This window comes from Bos grunniens, chromosome 29 (assembly GCF_055505025.1).
Source record: "Bos grunniens cultivar Pamir isolate PY7600 chromosome 29, Bosgru_T2T1.0, whole genome shotgun sequence".
In the NCBI taxonomy this organism is placed as follows: Eukaryota; Metazoa; Chordata; class Mammalia; order Artiodactyla; family Bovidae; genus Bos; species Bos grunniens.
In genome coordinates this window covers 15,031,358-15,048,827 of record NC_141193.1, presented here as the reverse complement: position 1 = coordinate 15,048,827, position 17,470 = coordinate 15,031,358, and the positions used below count along the sequence as shown (strand labels likewise).

The following is a 17,470-nucleotide window of genomic DNA, read 5'->3' as shown; positions in this document are numbered from 1 at the left end:
TCTCTGAACTTGAAAACCCTACACAGGACCTGATCCTGTGCCCTGGATGGTACAGATGAGAGACTCCATAAAGCAGTACAGGAAAGTATGGGATTTTTAGCCGAAGTCAGGTGGTGTCAGTGGTAAAGAACCGGGCGGGTAATGCAGGAGATGCAAAGGACACAGGTTCAATCCCTGGGTCAGGAAGATCCCCTGGAGAAGGGAATGACAACCCACTCCAGTATTCTTGCCTGGAGAATCCCATGGACAGAGGAGCCTGGCAGGCTACAGTCCATGGGGTCGCAGAGTTGGACATGACTGAGCAACTTAGCACACTGGGCACAGACTCCTCCTGCCCGCCTGTGCGGCTCCTCCACACACCATCAGGCAAGGAGGTAACCCTCTGGTTAGGGGAGAAGGGCTCTGCACCTCACCCTGATGCAGCGCAGTTACTGTCTGGCTCCATCAGAAGGCCCACCAGCAGCCAGGACACAGTTCCTAGTGTAACTCATGTTAACTGGGAAAGTGCAAGCATGTCGTGATCCAACCCCGTCATCTGCTTCTGTACTGCAGGAAGAACTGAATAAAGGCTGAACGAGGGTAAAACTGAATTTCAGGTATACACACACGACTTGTCACACATCGGCAACGTCTCACTGTCCTGTGTTGTACCCTACCATCTCGGTAAAGAGATGCTAAGATTCATCCTGTGCTGCTTACACACTTACACACACGACCCCCGCATCAGAGTTGCCCCCGAGCGTTACGTGAACTGGCTTCCTGAGTGCTAGAAGGTCCAGCTTTCACGCAGACGTTTCCCAACGAGGCTGAGGCCAGGAGGGGCCGCTTGGGCCTGACGGTCTCTGCTCCACGCAGGCTTCCTCTTCTATTACCACGTGCGAGACCGGCCGCCGCTGGACCAGCACATCCACTCCCTGCTGCTGTACACTGTATTTGGAGGCGCCCTCAGCCTCGCCGTGGAAGTAGTCCTTCGGGACAACATCGTGCTGGAACTCTTCCGCACCAGCCTCCTCCTCCTGCAGGGCACCTGGTTCTGGCAGGTAAACCCATGCCCCTCACCTGGTGCGAGGCAGGATGAAGCAGGTGTGCTGAGCAGGCCGGGAGGGGCAGCACTGACGCACCACGCAAAGGGGCTCGGGGCCCGCTTCTCTGCCGCCCATGACCTGTGTGACCTTAGCCAGCCACAACCTGCTGATGCACAAACAAGCGAGCAGGCTGAGGTTGTCCCTGACCGACCTTCCCAGCAGAGCTGCTAACCGTCATCAGACTCTCCTTGCTAAACTGCTCATCTGCAACGTGGGCCCTGAAACTTTACGCAAGGCCACACTGAACCCAGAGCTAACTGAGAGCAATTCCCTGCACAGAGGCTGCTCGACACAAGCAGAGGGGTGGGGTGTGAGCTGTTTGAGTAACTGCAAACACTCTGGCGGGCTTGGGGGCTTCGTGGGCCCAACTAACGGCAAGGCTGGCTCCCCTGTTTTATCCACCAGATTGGGTTTGTGCTGTTCCCGCCTTTTGGAGGCCCTGAATGGGACCAGAACAGTCACGACAACATCATGTTCGTCACCATGTGCTTCTGCTGGCACTACCTGGCCGCACTCTGCATCTTGGCTGCCAGCTACTCGCTGGTTTACTGGTAGGTCCTAGAGGAGGCAACTCGTGTCACATGTGTCCTCCTAACCAGCCCTGTCCTGGAAATGTATCACCCCACACTTTTCTTACCTCCAGTGACCACCTCTCCTAACTGAGCAGTGCAAACACCCACCACTTGATGAGGACCAGGCATATACCTACTTCTGTGCAAGGTACTCTGTGCCTGCACACGAGGGTGATGAAATCTGAGAAAACAAAGGACCTGTCTGGTCACAGAGATCCGACAGACCCAGCTTTTGAAGGCAGTTCTGGTGGGTTTCAGGCCAGAGGTTTGACAGGAGTAGCTCTGCATCAGGACTCTGTCCTGGTTTACTCGGAGCCCATCACCTAAGCGCTGGATCCAGGCACACGTGACTCTCAGGTGAGACACAACAGCAGGTGTTCACTACAGCACTGGTCTCCAGGTCATGAGAGCAGCTCTGAGTGCCAGGCACTGCCTGTGCCCTGGCACTGTGGTTACACTTAGTATATAAATCCCCTGGCTTCACGCTTCCCCTGTGAAGGATGCACGTCATGTTTGTAGCTGGGGAAACCAAGGCTTTGCAAGAGTGGGTAACTGGGCCAAGGTCACCCCAGGAGTAAACGGCAGAGCCCAAGTCTAACCACCATGCACCTGATCCTACCAGTTCTGTGTTGTCAGAGATGCCTCGTTCTCTCCTGGTTCCTGATTTCCCTACCCAATGCACAGATGCTTCACCCAGAGAGCTGCACACACATTAAAGAGCAGGCAAGCAGGCTGTGGTTCCTTTTAGTTCTACTGCATGGTCTGTGAAATGATAAACTGGGGGTCGGGGGAGACCTACGTCCAGTCTCAATTACAACACTAACCTGTAAGTACTACTGACCCTGAGGCCCTTCATCTACCAGAGTCCTGTCTATGTGGTCAGAAAGGTAGTATTTGAAAGAGAAAGAATGCTCTGAGAGCTGGTGAATGCCTCTGCACCCCTGGGTGAGGGAGTAAGTCAACTTGGGGGCTCACCCATCTGCCCTTGCTGTCCCCGTTACAGCTTCTTGACGCGGGTGAAGAGGCCGGAAGACAGGGAAGTCATTGGGATTCAGAAGCTGAGGTCGGATCACACATACCGGAAGGCCCTCCTGAGTGGCTCAGATGAGGAGTAGGGGCAGCTCCCAGTCAGCAGTGGAGGGTGGTGTGTCCTAAAGGTGCTCAGCCAGCAATCAGCGGGCCGGCTCCCTGCCTCCACCGCCGCCCTCACCGTGATCTGCTCCCAGGGTCCCACCATCTTGCTTAACCAACTAAGGTCTGTATGGGTGTGCTATCCTGTCGAGAAAAATGAAGTCAACCTTCATGTACGTCTCAGAATAAGGAGAAATCAGACTGAAAGTTTCAGAACAGGAAGTGACCACCCGGATGAATTCAGGATACAAATCCAGAAGAATTTACTGTTTTGATAATTTAGCACCGTTTCTCTCAAATGCGGCAGGTACTTTCCTATCAGAAGTCAATTCAATGATAGAACCTTTAGAGAGAGAATTCTAATTTTTCTAAGTAAAATAATCCACAAGCTTTGGTACTTTAGGTATTACTTGTTAAGCATTTCCTAACTAATCCTAATACTCCACAGGACTGCAATACCACTCACTGCTGATAAACAATGAAGTTGGGCCAAAGTGACTTTGTACTTAACCAGGAAGCCAGTCTGGTCCGGCTTAGGACTGAACTCAGATGTTCTTATTCCTCAGAAGTACCTAATGACAGGGTTCTGAGAGAGCTCCATAATGAGGCAGAGAAAAATGTCAGGTCAAGGGAGGCTTTGAATTTAAATATAGCTGAAAGCCAAGGATAAGAATCCTGCAAATCCTGCAAAGAATGTGAATCTTGAATGAGTAACAAACTCTGGATATGCAAGTCTTAGTTCTGGATTTTTTGTTCTTTTTTAAACTTCCTTCAACAAATACTTATTAAAGATTTACTTTGCACCAGTACAGCAATGGTTGTTAAGGATTATAAAATATGTGTCCAGCATGGAATTCAGCCTAAAGGGAGCGCCATAAGCAGTTCCATGCAGGGTGACTGGTGTCCCCAGGACACGGAGGGGAGAAGAAGGCGGGTGGGGGTGCCCTATAGAAAAGCACATCCAAGGCAGTGAGAATCCAGGTACGAACTCTCCAGTGAAGGAAATGTGGAGTTAATTAGGCTCTGTAAGAGTGGGTTAGGACAGATGTGAAAGGCCGTGTGGACCCAGAGTGCCACTCATTCGTACAGGATTTCCCAGACCTTGAAATGCACTCAGTCTCGTGAGGTTCTCACAACTGCCTGCACTCAAGAACATGGGGCCCTTCACGGAACAGGAGTAGCCTGAAGCCACAAAGTCACTAAGTCCCTAAGCCAGTCCTCAGCAAGACTTAGAGGCCAGCTCCTCTGTCCTGCACCCTCCACACTGCACACCAAGCCAGCAGAGGTCATTTATGTGAAGCCGGATGCTCTGTGGAAGGAATGCTCTACTTATGTGACAGGCAACGAACCTCCCAGGGTGAGCCAGCAGCTCAGGGCTGAAGTCACACCTCCGGGATTAAGAACGAGCTACACTGATTGAATTCTGAGAAAAGAACCTGTGGGTCCCCTTTCAGGAATCACTTTGGTCTGCCTGCTAAGTACGAGCCCAAACGTTCACTGGGCAAGTCCTGAATGAACCAAGTTCTATTACTGGTAATTAATGTAAACATGTTCTTTCCTCAGGGACTGGAGGTGAGAAGGAAGAACCTAGTCCCAGTCTTCCTTTCACCAGGAGGGGACAAAACACTTTAGGGAATTGCAGCATTTTCTCCAAAGTGAGGGATCGAGGTGTTGAGGGTCAGACACAAATGTTAAAACTTGTTTTCACGCCCCCTGCACAGCACAGGTTGAGACACCTTCAGGGAGGTGTGTGTGATGACGTACAAACCCATCATGATGCCCTGCACCAAATCTAGTCTGATACGTGGTCTGAATACTTACACCAGCCTCTGAACCAAATTCTTCTGAATTTGTTCCCCCCAAACCCCCACAATAGTTCCCATGTCTCTGTAAGACCCCTGAGGTCTGCCCGGAAGCAGCCACAGCTGGTGCCTGTGCTGGCAGTGGCACTCGAGCAGCCTGGGGGGTGGAGGGGCTGCCACCCTGGGGACCCACAGACAGGCTGGGCAGGTAGCACCAGGTCACACATTACCAGGGTTCTGAAAAAAACCTGTCTGCTAGGATGTAAATGTCTGTGGGCACCAGGGAGACGGTCAGAGTCAGGTGACTTTAGCAAATAAAGTGGGGGTGAGGGTTGAGGCTGGAAACATCATTAAATCACTTGTTAAGTAAATTCAAAAGGGGTTTATTTTAACCGGCAATAAATATCAGAGCCAGGATTCCTCAAATTACTGCCTCTTTCTCACCCAGAAACCAGGACCCAGGGTTTCCATGTGCAACATGCTGCAGGGAGTGACACTGTGCAGACGCACCCTCCTCCACTCAGCTCAAAGGCTGTTTTCCCTCCCTGCAGGCTCCACCTCTCCCCATCACCAACCTCCACTCTGCGCCAGCCCTCAACCACCCGTCACAAATCTCCTCTCTGTGCTAGCCCTCAACCACCCGTCAAGAGCTCCATCCCGCCCCACCCATTCACCCCTGCAATCTGGCCCCCAGGTCCACCCCTCCCGGCTCAGGGCGGCCACCAGGTCTCATCAGGACATGTCACTTCCCTGCAGGAAGGTAGCAAAGAGAGCACTTGACCTACAACCAGAAGACTGCACTCACGTCTTGGTTCTAACCTCAACTCAGACGCGGGTTCTCTCAGTTAAAAGAGGAATGACCACGCCTATCTCACAGATCTGCTTTAGGAATCAAATGTCTTTGTGTCCAGTGAGCTGCTCTAACTTTCTCTGCACCACTGCAACTTGCCTGATACTGCCCTCCAACTCCACTTCCTCACCCTGACTCCATCAAAGAATGTCACTCAACTTTCATGGGTGAGGAAAACATTCTTAATAACCTGGATACTTTCCTGAGAGACAGGAAAGCCCCATGGCTGCAGAAAAGCTTTACCACCCAACACCCACTCCAATATGAGAGGCACACATTGTTGACAACCAGTGCTTTTAATTACATTTTAAAACCACATTCTGAGCTCTGCCCATGGCTCAGTGGAGACTGAGAACCGTGAACACCCAGGAGCTAATGACAATAAACCCAGACCCACGAGGCAGCTGTGGCCACATACCCCCCAGCCCCACCATATTCTGGTGCAGAAGCAGCAAAGTTCTACTCAGTGGGTCAGGTAGGAAGTTTTTTGTACTTGAAGCTGTGCAGTCCCTGTGACAACTACTGAGTTCTGCCTTCTAACTGGACGCAGCCACAGACCATACCTAAGTGAATGGGTGTGGGCTATGTTCCAGTAAAACTTTATTTACAAAATCGGGTTTGCTGACTCTTGCTCTGGAGCAAAGCAAAACATATCATCTCTGAACCACAATAAAACTTGTGCTGTGAAAGCAGTTATGTGTCCTGGCTTCTGCCTACTCTGTCCAGTGGCTCTGGACGTACATGTAGACAGGCTCGACAAGGTGGACAGAGTCAGCAGGTGAAGGGTGGACCGCGGTCAAGATCCTGACTGCCCGTCTTTAAGCAGAGCTGCCACACTAATTCCACTTCTGGGACCCCACATGACCTCAATGCCCACGTCTCTCCCCCACCTCATGGCCACTCTGCTAGCATGCAGCCATCAAGTCAGCCACTAACTTACTAGGGATCTTGCTGTTCTTTCACTCTCGTCAAAAAATTAAGTAAATATGCCTGCAATGCAGGAGACCTGGGTTCGATCCCTGGGTCAGGAAGATCCCCTGGAAAAGGAAACGGCAACCCACTCCAGTATTCTTGCCTGGGAATTCCATGGATAGAGGAGCCTGGGCTTGCTGCAGTCCATAGGACTGCAAAGAGTTGGACACTACTGAAGCAACTTAATATGCGTTTTTTTTGGGGTGGGGGCATGTCTAAGCCCAGGTTTCTCCTTGATAGAGATGTACAACAGGTTTTTTCAAAAAATGTTACATAAAAACATCTGGACACAGAACACCGACCCAGACCACCAATCACAGACAAGACCAGGGTAAACACAACCCCTGCACAGAATGAGTCTCACTCACCATCCACACATCTGTGACATCAGCCCGTCCCAGTGTCTCCTCTTGGGATAGCTGGGCTCATGTGACCACAGTGAGTTCACACACCCCCACCAGAGACACTTCTCCTGGACCAGACAGGACAGAGCTCGGGGGCGCAGCACACCTGGTGCAGCCCACTCCCCGCGGAGTGCAGCTGGGCAGCCAGCGTCGCACCGCTGGCCTTCCTCAGACAGACACCCACCCCGCCCGGCAGAGGTGGGTGAGGCAGCCACCCGCGCTCCTGCCCTCCCAGCCTGAAGGCCGACTGGCATGGCATCCGGCCGCTGAATGTCTTCCTCCCTGAGAATCACTGCTGCTCGGGTGCCTGCTTAGGAGATGGGGCCGTGGTCACGACGACGGTGGAGACGGCCTTGGAGGAACCGGAGGCTGTTCCCTGCTGAAGGTGGGATGCGGGGACTGTCTGGATGCGCACCTGTGCACAGAAAGAGCGTCTGGTGGGCAGATGGCCAGCGGCCTGCAGTGAGGACGAGCGCACAGGGAAGGGAGTAGCCCGAGCCCTGAGAGGGCACTGGGCCTCACCTGCGTGGCCTGACCCTGCTGTTGGAGCTGCTGCAGCTGCTGGGCCGTGAGGAAGCTGACTGGCTTGTTGCCAGCGATGAGCTTCGCACCCGCCGGCATGGTGGTGAGGATGATGTTGCGGCCCAGCCCGCCGAGGCTGTGGGGGAGAGGCGTGAGGCCAAGCCCGGGCCAGGGGACCCCAGCACTGGACTGACGGGACACCAGCCAGAGATCCCCCCCTTCTTCCAGCTGCCACACTCCCGTGTCAGACAAAGGCCCCTGGTGCTCTGGATGAAAAGGCTCTGTGTCTACTTGGTGACCGGCCGGGGTCAGGATGGGTGCCAGGAGGTGTGTGCTCCCAGCCACAAACCCGGCCCCAGGGCAGTTGCCCAGAGACCCAGACTCCTGTCTTCACCTTCACTCTCGTCAAGTCAGAGCCACAAAGCTCTGGACCCAGGGAGGCCCTCGTTCTCTGCACCATCACACCCCAGGGCCTGACTTCGCGGGGAGGCTTCCCTAACAGCACGCCGGTCACCGCCCACTCCACCCAGTGCCTCCTGTCGGTCCCTTGCTCTGTCCCCAGAGCATGCACTACCACCCCATAGACGAGGTTAGTTCACTGTTCCTACAGCGTGAGCCTGTTGGTAGCACTGACCTCACTTTATCCCCAGCACCTGAAACAACCTGAGGTGCTCGAGACACCGTCAAGCACAATGAAGGAGCCCAGGAACCAGCCGCCTTCCCCGTGCCCTCGTGTCCAGGAGCCCCCAGCACTGCCTCCCCCACCCGCCACAGCACTTACTTGGCACCCAGGTTGCCTTTGATGATGGGGGCTGTGACCACACTCTTGCCCTTCATGGGCTGGCTGATGACAGACAGCGGAACTGTGATCCGTGTAGGCAGCTTACCCTACAGAGAAACAGAATCAGGTTTATGAGAAGGAGGAGGCAAGGACCACCGTGCAGCGTCACCCAGGGGCCGCAGGAGCCAAGGAGTCCTCTGTAGGGCCCAATGCTCCTATAGCTGGGGTCCAGGTAAGGGCTCATGTGTTCTACCAAGGGGTCATCTGTCTGTGAGCCTCCTCCTTCCTGCTGAATCAAAGCAGCCGAGGGCACCTGCCGGCATCAGGATAAAACGTGCGCCCGAGCCATAAAGGAAAGCGTGTGTTCCCTTCATGGCAGTAGAGGCTGGGTCCCAGAGGGAAGGCTCTCACTCATCCAGCACCCCGACACTTGGCACAAGGCAGCCAGGCGGAGGACCCGAGCCGGGACAGAGGCGATCAGGAGTTGTCATGGTTAGGTGCAGAGCAGGGGAGCACACAGCAGGGCACATTCCCGGGTACTGTTCCTCCCAGAGATGAGAGAGGTGAGCTGGGGACACTAATACTAAACTCACCCAAGAGAGAAGTGCACCTCACAGTTAAATGTGGGGAAGGAGCGCAAAGGGAGCTGGAGATGCCTGGCGTGTCTGGGACTTCAGGATGGTTGGGGTAGGTCACTACAGCCACCAGTTTTTAGGTGGCCTGGTTTTAACCTTTGGTTGATAAAATTTATACATGGTAAAATCTTGTGTAAACCTGACTTGAAAAAAATAACTCAAGAGGAGCAGTCAACAAGATGCAAAGAAAAGGAATCAGTATTTCCTACAGGCAAACTGGTTCTACAGCAGCCAGGCACTCGGGAGGAAACCTGTCCCCCGGGCCGGACACTGATCTCCAAATGAGTCAACTATAGCCCCAGAGAAAGCACTGAACGGTGCCAGCAGGCCAGAGGACGCAGCCAGGTGGTGCCTTCAGGGAATCGACTGAGGGCTGCACGGCTGTGCTAAGAACCCGGCGCTGGGGAGATTTCAGAGCAGCACCCACCGACGGTGCGTCCCTCTGTGAGCAAGGCAACAGCTGCCTAGGCACCACCCCTCAACCTGCCTGCCCCACCCGGAGCTCTCTCCTTACAGTCACCCCGACTGATGGCCACAAGCTGGATGCCGCGGGACACACCTGTGTCAGGATTCAAGAGAAAAGTGGATCAAGTGAGCGCCGTTTCTTCGTTGCCTTAATTCTCTGATGTGAGAACCTCAACAAACACCTCCTTTAAAGCCAGGCTGCACTTTAGGGCTGGGTGCCTGGCTTTCCTACCGTGTTGGTCCTGCTCTCCCCATCACTCTAGCTTTTATCCTAATCGATGAGGTTTTACTACACGGCTTACTTAGAGAAGTCAGACTGCGCTCTGTACTGTCCAGATGCACCTGCCATACAGAACAATGCCCCCTACCCAGAGGCTAAAGAATAAACACCTGCTCCCCAAAACATACCTGTTGATACAGGAATCTGGTTTACGATAAGGGCAGTATCTCAAATTAGTTGGGAAGAGACATACTACGCAACGATGCTGGAATAATGTGAAAAATGAAGGAGGAGCTTATTCAGACACGACATTCACAGAAATACATTTCAAGTGGATTTATCCATTATACTTTTTTTAAACTCTAAAAATATTTTATGAAAACAAGAGCCGACATCTTCATAACCCTGGGCTGAGGCATAAGGCGGTGAAACCTAGGAACCAGAAAATGCTGATGATCTAATCAGATAAAATACCTGCAGAGCAAAAAGGCTTCACATGCAAGGTTAAAAAATGACAGACTGAAAGAAAATATTTTCTACACATAAAAGAACTAATATGGGAAAAATATAAAGGTTGGTACGAGCTCATACAACATGAAAATACCAGAAAAACACCCCAGAAAAACAATGGCAAATATCCCATTCACCCCTGGAGAGCCCTCACCAACCTCCCCCAACAAAGGGATACCCACCCCACCAAAAACCAGGAAAAGAGAAAAAGAACCCCAGTAAGACAGGGACATAGTGATTTACAGAACAGGCTCTCACGTGCTGGTTAAGGGGTAAGGGAAACAGAAGGCTAGCTGACGCAGCGTAGGCTGGTGTGGTCTTTCTCTGAACACAGCGGGAGTGTCGAACGTTTGATGCGTACCTCCCCGGCCCACTCCTGAAACACTGTCCCGTGTTCACACAACAAACAGGCCCCGTAGCGCCGGGTGTTAACAAGGGACAGCGATCTCACTAAAAGGGCACAGTCTCAGCGTACAATCTGGAACAACCCCCACGACGTACTTTTAAATGAACAAAGCAAATCACAGAACAGTATATAGACCGAGGTTTCTCATAGGAACCTTAAAATTTCGTGCATATGTATGAAAATGCTCAGAAAAAGGACTTGGAGGATAAACGGCAAAACACCACTAGTGACGAGCCTCACGAGAGGGGAACCAGAGGGTGGGAAGAGCAAGCTCGCATCTACTCCACGCACCTCTGCGCTGCTTTAATGTTATGAGAACTACCGCCCGTGCCACACTTTCGTAACATGTTTCAGAACTAAACAAGAGTCACACAGTGAATAAGCCTGTCTGGGTCAAAAGAGGAGACAGACTGGGCTTCCAGCCTACACCCCTGAAGTTACTCACGGCCTGGGACGTGGAGACAACCGCGGTGCTGACTGGGACCTGCCGCACAGCAGGGGCTCCGGTCCCGATGCTGATGGGGGCACTGGCCGCCCCAGAAGCCACAGCCACGGTCTTGGACACGGCAGCGTTCACGCTGGGCATAGACACGGCCGACGTATGAACAGTTCCAGACCCACCAGCCACTGAGGGCCCTTGCTTGGTGTGGGCTGCGACCGTGATGGTCTGGCCTGCTGTGGGGGGCATCACCCCCAGGCCCTGCACGATGCGAATGGTGGCAGCTGGTTTCGCTTCCGATGAGGCCACCGTGTTTTTCCCCTTCTGGTCGGCCACGCTCACGCCGAGCGCTGGCATCAAACGCGCTGGCTTGAGATCAGGAGTCACTTTGACCACAGTGGTCCCTGTTGGAGTGGACGATGGGGCAGTGGCCACACCGGCCTTGGCAGGGCTGTCAGTGGCATGAACGGGGTTGGATGTGACGTGGAGGGTCGCCGAGATGCCTTTGCCCGTGGTACCGGCGCCCGTCCCAAAGAGGTCCTGGGTCAGTTTGACTGTGGTGACCTGGGACTTGGCCAGTGTGGCCATCATGTCTGGGGTGATGCGCAGCACCGTCTGGCCCTTGGCGTCCGTGGTGATGGAGGAGGGTGGCAGACGCAGCACGTCCTTGCCCTGGATCCGGAAGTTGGTGGCTGCGAGGGGGACGCTGCTGCCCGTCTGGGGCTTCACGCCAAGCTGCCCAGTGATTGCCACCTGCAAGGAAAGAAGAGCACTGATACAGATGTTCTCCGGGCTCAACGGGTTTCAGGGGAAAGCCAGGGAACCTCCATTGCAAGAGATGTATGTTTCCTGTACTTTCCTAACTTTTTACTTTGAAAAATGGAGGACGGTCACCAAAGTAGAGAACAGCCTAACAAATTCACATACCACCAGCTTCAGAAGTCACCACATGGCCAGGAATATCTATTTTTCCCCACTCTTCAAGGGCCCGGGTGGAGGGAGGGAGGAGTCGGAATATTTTAAAGTAAACCGATAAACATCATTTTGCTCATCAACACTTGTCCCTGGGTATCCAAGGCTGCTCCAGACCTTCACATAAAATAGCCCAGGACCAAATTTAAAAGTAACTATCTATTCTTACCTAATAACCACCTGGTAAATATTATAAGACACACTCACATTTCTCCTACTGTCTCAAAAACATCTAATTATGGCTGAGCCAACCTCCACTTTGAGGCAGCACCACACTCGGTGCTGAAGGGCTGCACCCTGGGACCAGACTGGTTTTCACACCAACGCCTACTTACCTAGAGCCAACATCCACATGCAACAGGTACGACCCTCCTAGCCGAAGAACTGTGTCTAGTGAGCCAACCCCCACCTCTGCCGGACCACTGAGTGTCACAGTGCCGCCCCCACCCTAAAGCATGCCCACCCCTGCCTCACTCCACATCCCCCTGCAGCCTAGGTCTCCGCCCTCAGCAAAAGCAAGGCTATCTATCACCGTCTCCCCTGCCTTGCCTCACATTCTATCGTGAACCCGTTCCCCAAAATCCATGACCCAGTGTGCCGGTCAAGCTCACTCACTACCCCTGTCCACTGAGTGCTCACTTCTCAGGCCTCTACACACGCCTAATGCTGGAGCTACACGGCTGCTACCCACTCCCACGTGGCTTCCCTGCTTCTGCTCTTGGCTCCAGTGTCCACGGTGCACAAGCAGGGGTTTCTTTTTAATTTATGTATCGTTAATTGAAAGAAAATTGCTTTACAGTATTATGCTGGTCTGTACATCAACATGAACCGGCCACAGTGACCTATGTTCTCTTCCACCTGAACACCCCTCCCAGCTCCCTTCCCAAACAGGAATCTCTGTAAGCGTAAACTAGGTCAAGTCATCCCAGCCCACAGTCTTTCCACGGCTCCCGTCACATCTAAATTAAAGGCGAAGTCTGAGCTAGCTGCTGGCAGCCTCGCCTTCTAACACCTTCGCATGTGCTCAGGAGCGTCCAGCTGCTTTCCTGCTGTTCCCCACACACTCCTGATGGAGGCCTCTTCACGTGGCATTCCCACACCTGGGAGGCTGGGCCTGGAAAGCACAGCACGGCGTGTGCCCTCCAGCTTCGCTCACCTTGCTCATGAGCCCCCTCCCCAGACAGGCCTTCTCTCATCAGCCGCCACCTCTGCCCATCACCCTTGACCCCCGCCCTTCCCGCTGACCGACTGTCACGGCCTTTTGGAATTCACCCCGGAAGTACGTGCCTGTCCCCCAGAGCTGTGACATGTGACACTACAAGCCTCGGGACAGCAGGGACCTGGTCCATGTGATTCACCCCTTGACCCCACACCCTGCAGTGCCCGGCACACAGAGGGCACTCAAGAAACCTTCGTTTGACGAAGAAATAACTTTGCTTCATCATTAGTAGTTCCGTTTCTTCACAGTAAAATGGGAATAATCAAAGTGGCTGCCCTGCGGTGTCAGGAGAACGACAGCACTCAGCATCTACAGCACGTTCAGCACCACCCAGGCCCTGCTCTCAGCAGTCGGGGCGATTCTGCCCAAACAGTCCCTGCAGCTCCACGGTTATCTTCGCGCACACACCGCTATGAAAGCACAGACACACACGTTCCGTTTCCACAAGTGAAAATGAAATGCCAACACCACCTGTCCATCCGTTCTACAGGGTTTTAGATAAGCACATCCGTGAAAAGTTGACTCCAAATCCAAGGACTCAGCTACTAAATCCTGAATTACATGGAGAGAAACAAAAAAACCCTTTCCAGCGTCTCCCAAGCTTGCACTGCCCTTGCTGGAAACTCACACTTGAATAGAAATGAACTCAGAATCAGAGGTCACAAACCACTAAGGTCTCCAACTGTCCTCTGATTCTGGACAAAGTACTCAGACCCGCGCAGAGAGGCTTCATGTACCTGCTTGATAATGTTCTGTCCTGCGACGCTCTGAAGAACAGCTGCCGTGGGGGTGCTGGGAGTGGGGCCCCCAGGAGAGCTGGTGGCAGGCTTGCTCGTGGGCTTGGCCGCCGCGGGGAGACTTGTCACTGTGAGCCCCGCCGACCCGGGTCCCGGCCGCTGCACGGTGGCCGTCGCTGTCTGCGCTTTGACTGGAACAGTGGCCATGACTGTCTAGTTCCGGGCAGGAGGCCGAGAGTTTAGACAGGAAGCCGCAGACCGGAACCCAGAAAGTCTCTAGCTGTCACCACCCAAGACGCATTCCCATAGAAGGGTTTCTAAGCTTATAGTACCGAGCACTCACTACCCCCTGAAATGGACAGTGTGGAGCTCTGACATGCTGGTAGAACAGCTTAACTTTCAGAAACACTTTCATATCTAACATCTCACTTTAACCATGCAAAGAGAGGGGAAACACCATACCCCTTTACAGCACAGGGGCCTGAGGCAGGAGACTCTTGTCTACAGCCCCACGATCAGTGGCCTAGAGAAGATTAGAGTCACGACAGAAAGAGCCTGACACCAACACTCATGGGCCTCATTCACATCCCACCTTCATCCACCAGGTTCCTGATGTCACAACCTGGGGTACCTCACTAAACTTCCCATAGTTCTGACTCCCGACGTGCAAACACAACTCATAACTCGGTCACTGGGCCCTAGGCATTAACTGAGCTGTTGTGATAAATGCCATCAGCAGCAGCAGTGACCCAGGTCCTGGGTCCCAACCCAGACTGCCCACCAGATTCATGAGCCCACATGTGCAGCCCGTCCCTCTTACCTGTGGCCCACCTTTGGCCTGCGCGCCAGTGGCCGGCATGCGGATCTGCGTTCCCGCGGGCATCGGTGGAAGTGGAGGGGCTGGCCCTGCTGGCTGCGTCACGGCGGGAAGGCTGGGCGGGGCCACCACCCGCACCTGGGGGAGCCCAGCTGAGCCCGAGTGGCTCACGACACGGGCAGCAGCCTGAGAACTCGGCGGGGTCTGGCTGGATGCCGGGGACAGCATGGTTCCCAGCTGCGGCATGGTTGGTGAGGACACGAGAAGAACACTGCGAGGAGCACCCGGGGAAAGAAGACACAGCTCAGGACAGCACGCGGAAGGAGCCTGGAGGAGAAGGCCCGAGAGGAAGCGGAATGCTCACCCTGACGTAGACTTGGCCGGCTCCGAGACTGTCGTGGGGCCGTTCTTGTTCACTGGCGGGACTGGTGGCGGGGAGATCGGCGTGGCAGGCAGAGCAGGCGTGGTGGGCGTCACGGGCGTGACCGGGGTTGGGGGCATGCTGGAGTCGCTGAGGCTCAGCTGGCTCTGCTCAGATGGGCCGCCGCTCAGGACCTTCACCGGACCGTCCTTGCTGCTGGACTTCTGCACGCACACGGGACGGAACACACGCAGCGTGAGCAAAGAGGCAGGGATGGCTCAGCCGCTCTGCCGCCGTCCCACGAGGTCACTCACCACCTTGGACGGGGGCTTGGGCTTCTGCTGGAGGGCTTTCCTGGCTTTGGCCGCAGCTGCTTGGGCTTGGTGGATTCGCTCTGTGGGCAAGAGTGGGCAGCTGAGCTCAGGAAGGAGGGCGGTCTCGCTGAGAGCCAGGGCTCCGACCCCTGCACAGTGGCGTCCTGAGCGAATGCCAAGGAGAAGGGTGGGGCCGGGACAGAACGTCAGGACGCCCGGGGCTAGCGGGGCACATACCAAACTCCTCCTCGCTGCGGTCCCGATGCAGGTAGATCCAGAGCTTCCGCCCAATGTCATACTTCACGCACGGGTCCTTCTCATAATGCAGCCGGTCCAGGGCGCCGCTCACCACTGTGTTCACCTGAGACCCGGGACAAGGGAAGGAAAACCACCGGCTCAGACGCCAGAGGAAACCCGGGGTGGGGGGGGGCGGGGCACAGCCCCCACACAGAACCTACTCCCAGTGGCTCACCTGTCACTCAGCAAAACAAGAAACCAGGAGACCAGGGGGACGGAGTTGCCCTGAAGACGGTGAGTTGAGGACCCTCAGCAGACGCTGAAGGAAAGCCTCGCCATCAGCAAGGTCACAGGGCAGCTCTGCTCACCCTTCCCCAGACAGACTCCTTTCTTCTGGGATTTTTTTTTTTAGCCTTGCCACTCAGCTTGTGGGATCTTAGTTTCCCAACCAGAGACTGAACCCAGGCCCTTGGCACTGAAAGCTCAGAATCCAAACCACTGGACCGCCAGGAAATTCCTCATCAGTTTTATTAAATTTGTTATTCCAGTCTGTATTCCCTCATGTGGGCTTCCCAGGTGGTTCCAGTGGTAAAGAACCTACCTGCCAACGCAGGAGACATAAGACAGGTTCAGGTTCGAACCCTGAGTTGGGAAGGTCCCCTGGAGGAGGGCATGGCAACCCACTCCAGTATTCTGGCCTGGAGAATCCCCAAGGACAGAGGAGCCTGGCAGGGTATAGTCCATGGGGTCACAAAGAGTCAGACACGACTAAAGTATCTTAGCACGCACATTCTGTGTTCCCTTGTAAGCATCTTTAAACAACCCCTGAACAAAACACGAGCAGCCCTTCCCCTCACACCTGCGTGCTGGTGACGTCAGGCGCCAGAAACTGGGAGTCCTTGAGCAGCTCACAGATCTCCGCCCGCGTGCCCTCCCCGTTGGGCAGCCGTGCTGCAGCGTCACGAACTAACACGAGAAACAGCAAAGTGCACACGTTAGCAGGGTTCCTAGGGGAGCCACCCCTCAGCTGCTGACCCAGGAGCAGGGGGACACGGCCCTCTGGGGGCGGCTTCCACCACACCCCTCACACTTTCAGCCACGGCTGAAGGCCCTGAACTCGAGAGTTTACGGGGTCCAGGAGATAATTACAACTTAAACTGAAACCCAGCATTTCCTTCCACTGTGAGCCAAGGCTGGCACAATCTTTGCTGGCATATGTTGCCAACCACATGCTGGCAGTGCTGTGATATGTAACAGAAATCAGATGATTTCTCACCACAGCACAGCTGCTGAACTCAAAGTATCAGTGCTACTCATCACCACGTGGGGATCAGAGGAGTCACAACACCTGTGGCAATGTCACATCATTTAACATAGTAAAGACCTATTTCTGCACCATAAACCTGCTTGAATATTTTTGCAATATGACTGGTTTCTTTCATAACTGTGCATTTTATTTTGGGCATTTAAAAACCTATTCTGAGAAGGGGTCCAGTGGTTACCAGACTGCCAACAACTCATGGTACCAAAAAGGTGAAAAGTCTCACCTTTCAAAGAAGCCCAGTCTGGAGGAACAAATTCTGGCACCTAAGCTAACTGAACTATTCCTAAAGGAATGTAAACTTGAGCACAGAATCCGGAAAGAAAACAAGGATTCCCTGTAACTCTCTGGGCAGGAGCCCACCCTCCGTGTCCCCACTGCAAAGCTTCCTGGAGCTGACCCTCCAGCCTTTGCTGGGGGGTGGGGGTGGTGGCGCACCCAGGGACAGGATGGTGACGTAGGCAGGCCGGTCAGAGCGCAGCAGGGAGTGCTCCCGCGCCTTGTTGAGCGAGGTCTCCTTGTCGAACACACCCTTCACGGGCCCCACCACGGACTCGAAGCCGTGCATGCGGAAGGTGAAGGCCTTGTGGGGCTGGCTGTACCGGTAGCGCTCCTGTCAAGAGAAGGGACAGAGCTCCTGAGTCAGTCAGAGGGCTCTCTCCAGCCACCCCAAGCAGTAAGGGGTCAGCCTGGAGAGA

At 54.2% G+C, this 17,470-nt stretch overlaps 2 protein-coding genes across 16 annotated transcripts in view; one reads left to right on the top strand and one right to left on the bottom strand.

Annotated features, from left to right (window-relative positions):
• The window catches only part of TMEM45B (transmembrane protein 45B), a 28,756-nt gene extending 22,650 nt beyond the window's left edge, over positions 1–6,106 (top strand). For 3 of the 8 annotated variants that reach the window (XM_086383145.1, XM_086383144.1, XM_086383146.1), the window contains exons 4-6: positions 856–1,040; positions 1,491–1,636; positions 2,661–3,597. In XM_086383145.1, coding sequence (XP_086239271.1) covers positions 856–1,040; positions 1,491–1,636; positions 2,661–2,772 — 443 coding nt within the window. In that variant the 3' untranslated portion in view covers positions 2,773–3,597. Of the gene's footprint in view, positions 1–855; positions 1,041–1,490; positions 1,637–2,660; positions 3,598–5,141 lie in introns of those variants that run through there. The other 5 variants (XR_015157389.1, XR_015157388.1, XM_086383142.1 and 2 more) reach the window with 3 other exon arrangements.
• NFRKB (nuclear factor related to kappaB binding protein) overlaps positions 5,718–17,470 on the bottom strand; it is a 31,186-nt gene continuing 19,433 nt past the window's right edge. For 6 of the 8 annotated variants that reach the window (XM_086383131.1, XM_086383132.1, XM_086383130.1 and 3 more), the window contains 11 exons: positions 17,211–17,385; positions 16,311–16,417; positions 15,452–15,575; positions 15,215–15,294; positions 14,904–15,124; positions 14,543–14,810; positions 13,723–13,935; positions 10,801–11,547; positions 8,120–8,226; positions 7,339–7,474; positions 5,718–7,231 (listed from right to left, as the gene is read on the bottom strand). In XM_086383131.1, coding sequence (XP_086239257.1) covers positions 7,106–7,231; positions 7,339–7,474; positions 8,120–8,226; positions 10,801–11,547; positions 13,723–13,935; positions 14,543–14,810; positions 14,904–15,124; positions 15,215–15,294; positions 15,452–15,575; positions 16,311–16,417; positions 17,211–17,385 — 2,304 coding nt within the window. In that variant the 3' untranslated portion in view covers positions 5,718–7,105. The remainder of the gene's footprint in view (positions 7,232–7,338; positions 7,475–8,119; positions 8,227–10,800; positions 11,548–13,722; positions 13,936–14,542; positions 14,811–14,903; positions 15,125–15,214; positions 15,295–15,451; positions 15,576–16,310; positions 16,418–17,210; positions 17,386–17,470) is intronic. The other 2 variants (XM_086383133.1, XM_086383135.1) reach the window with 1 other exon arrangement.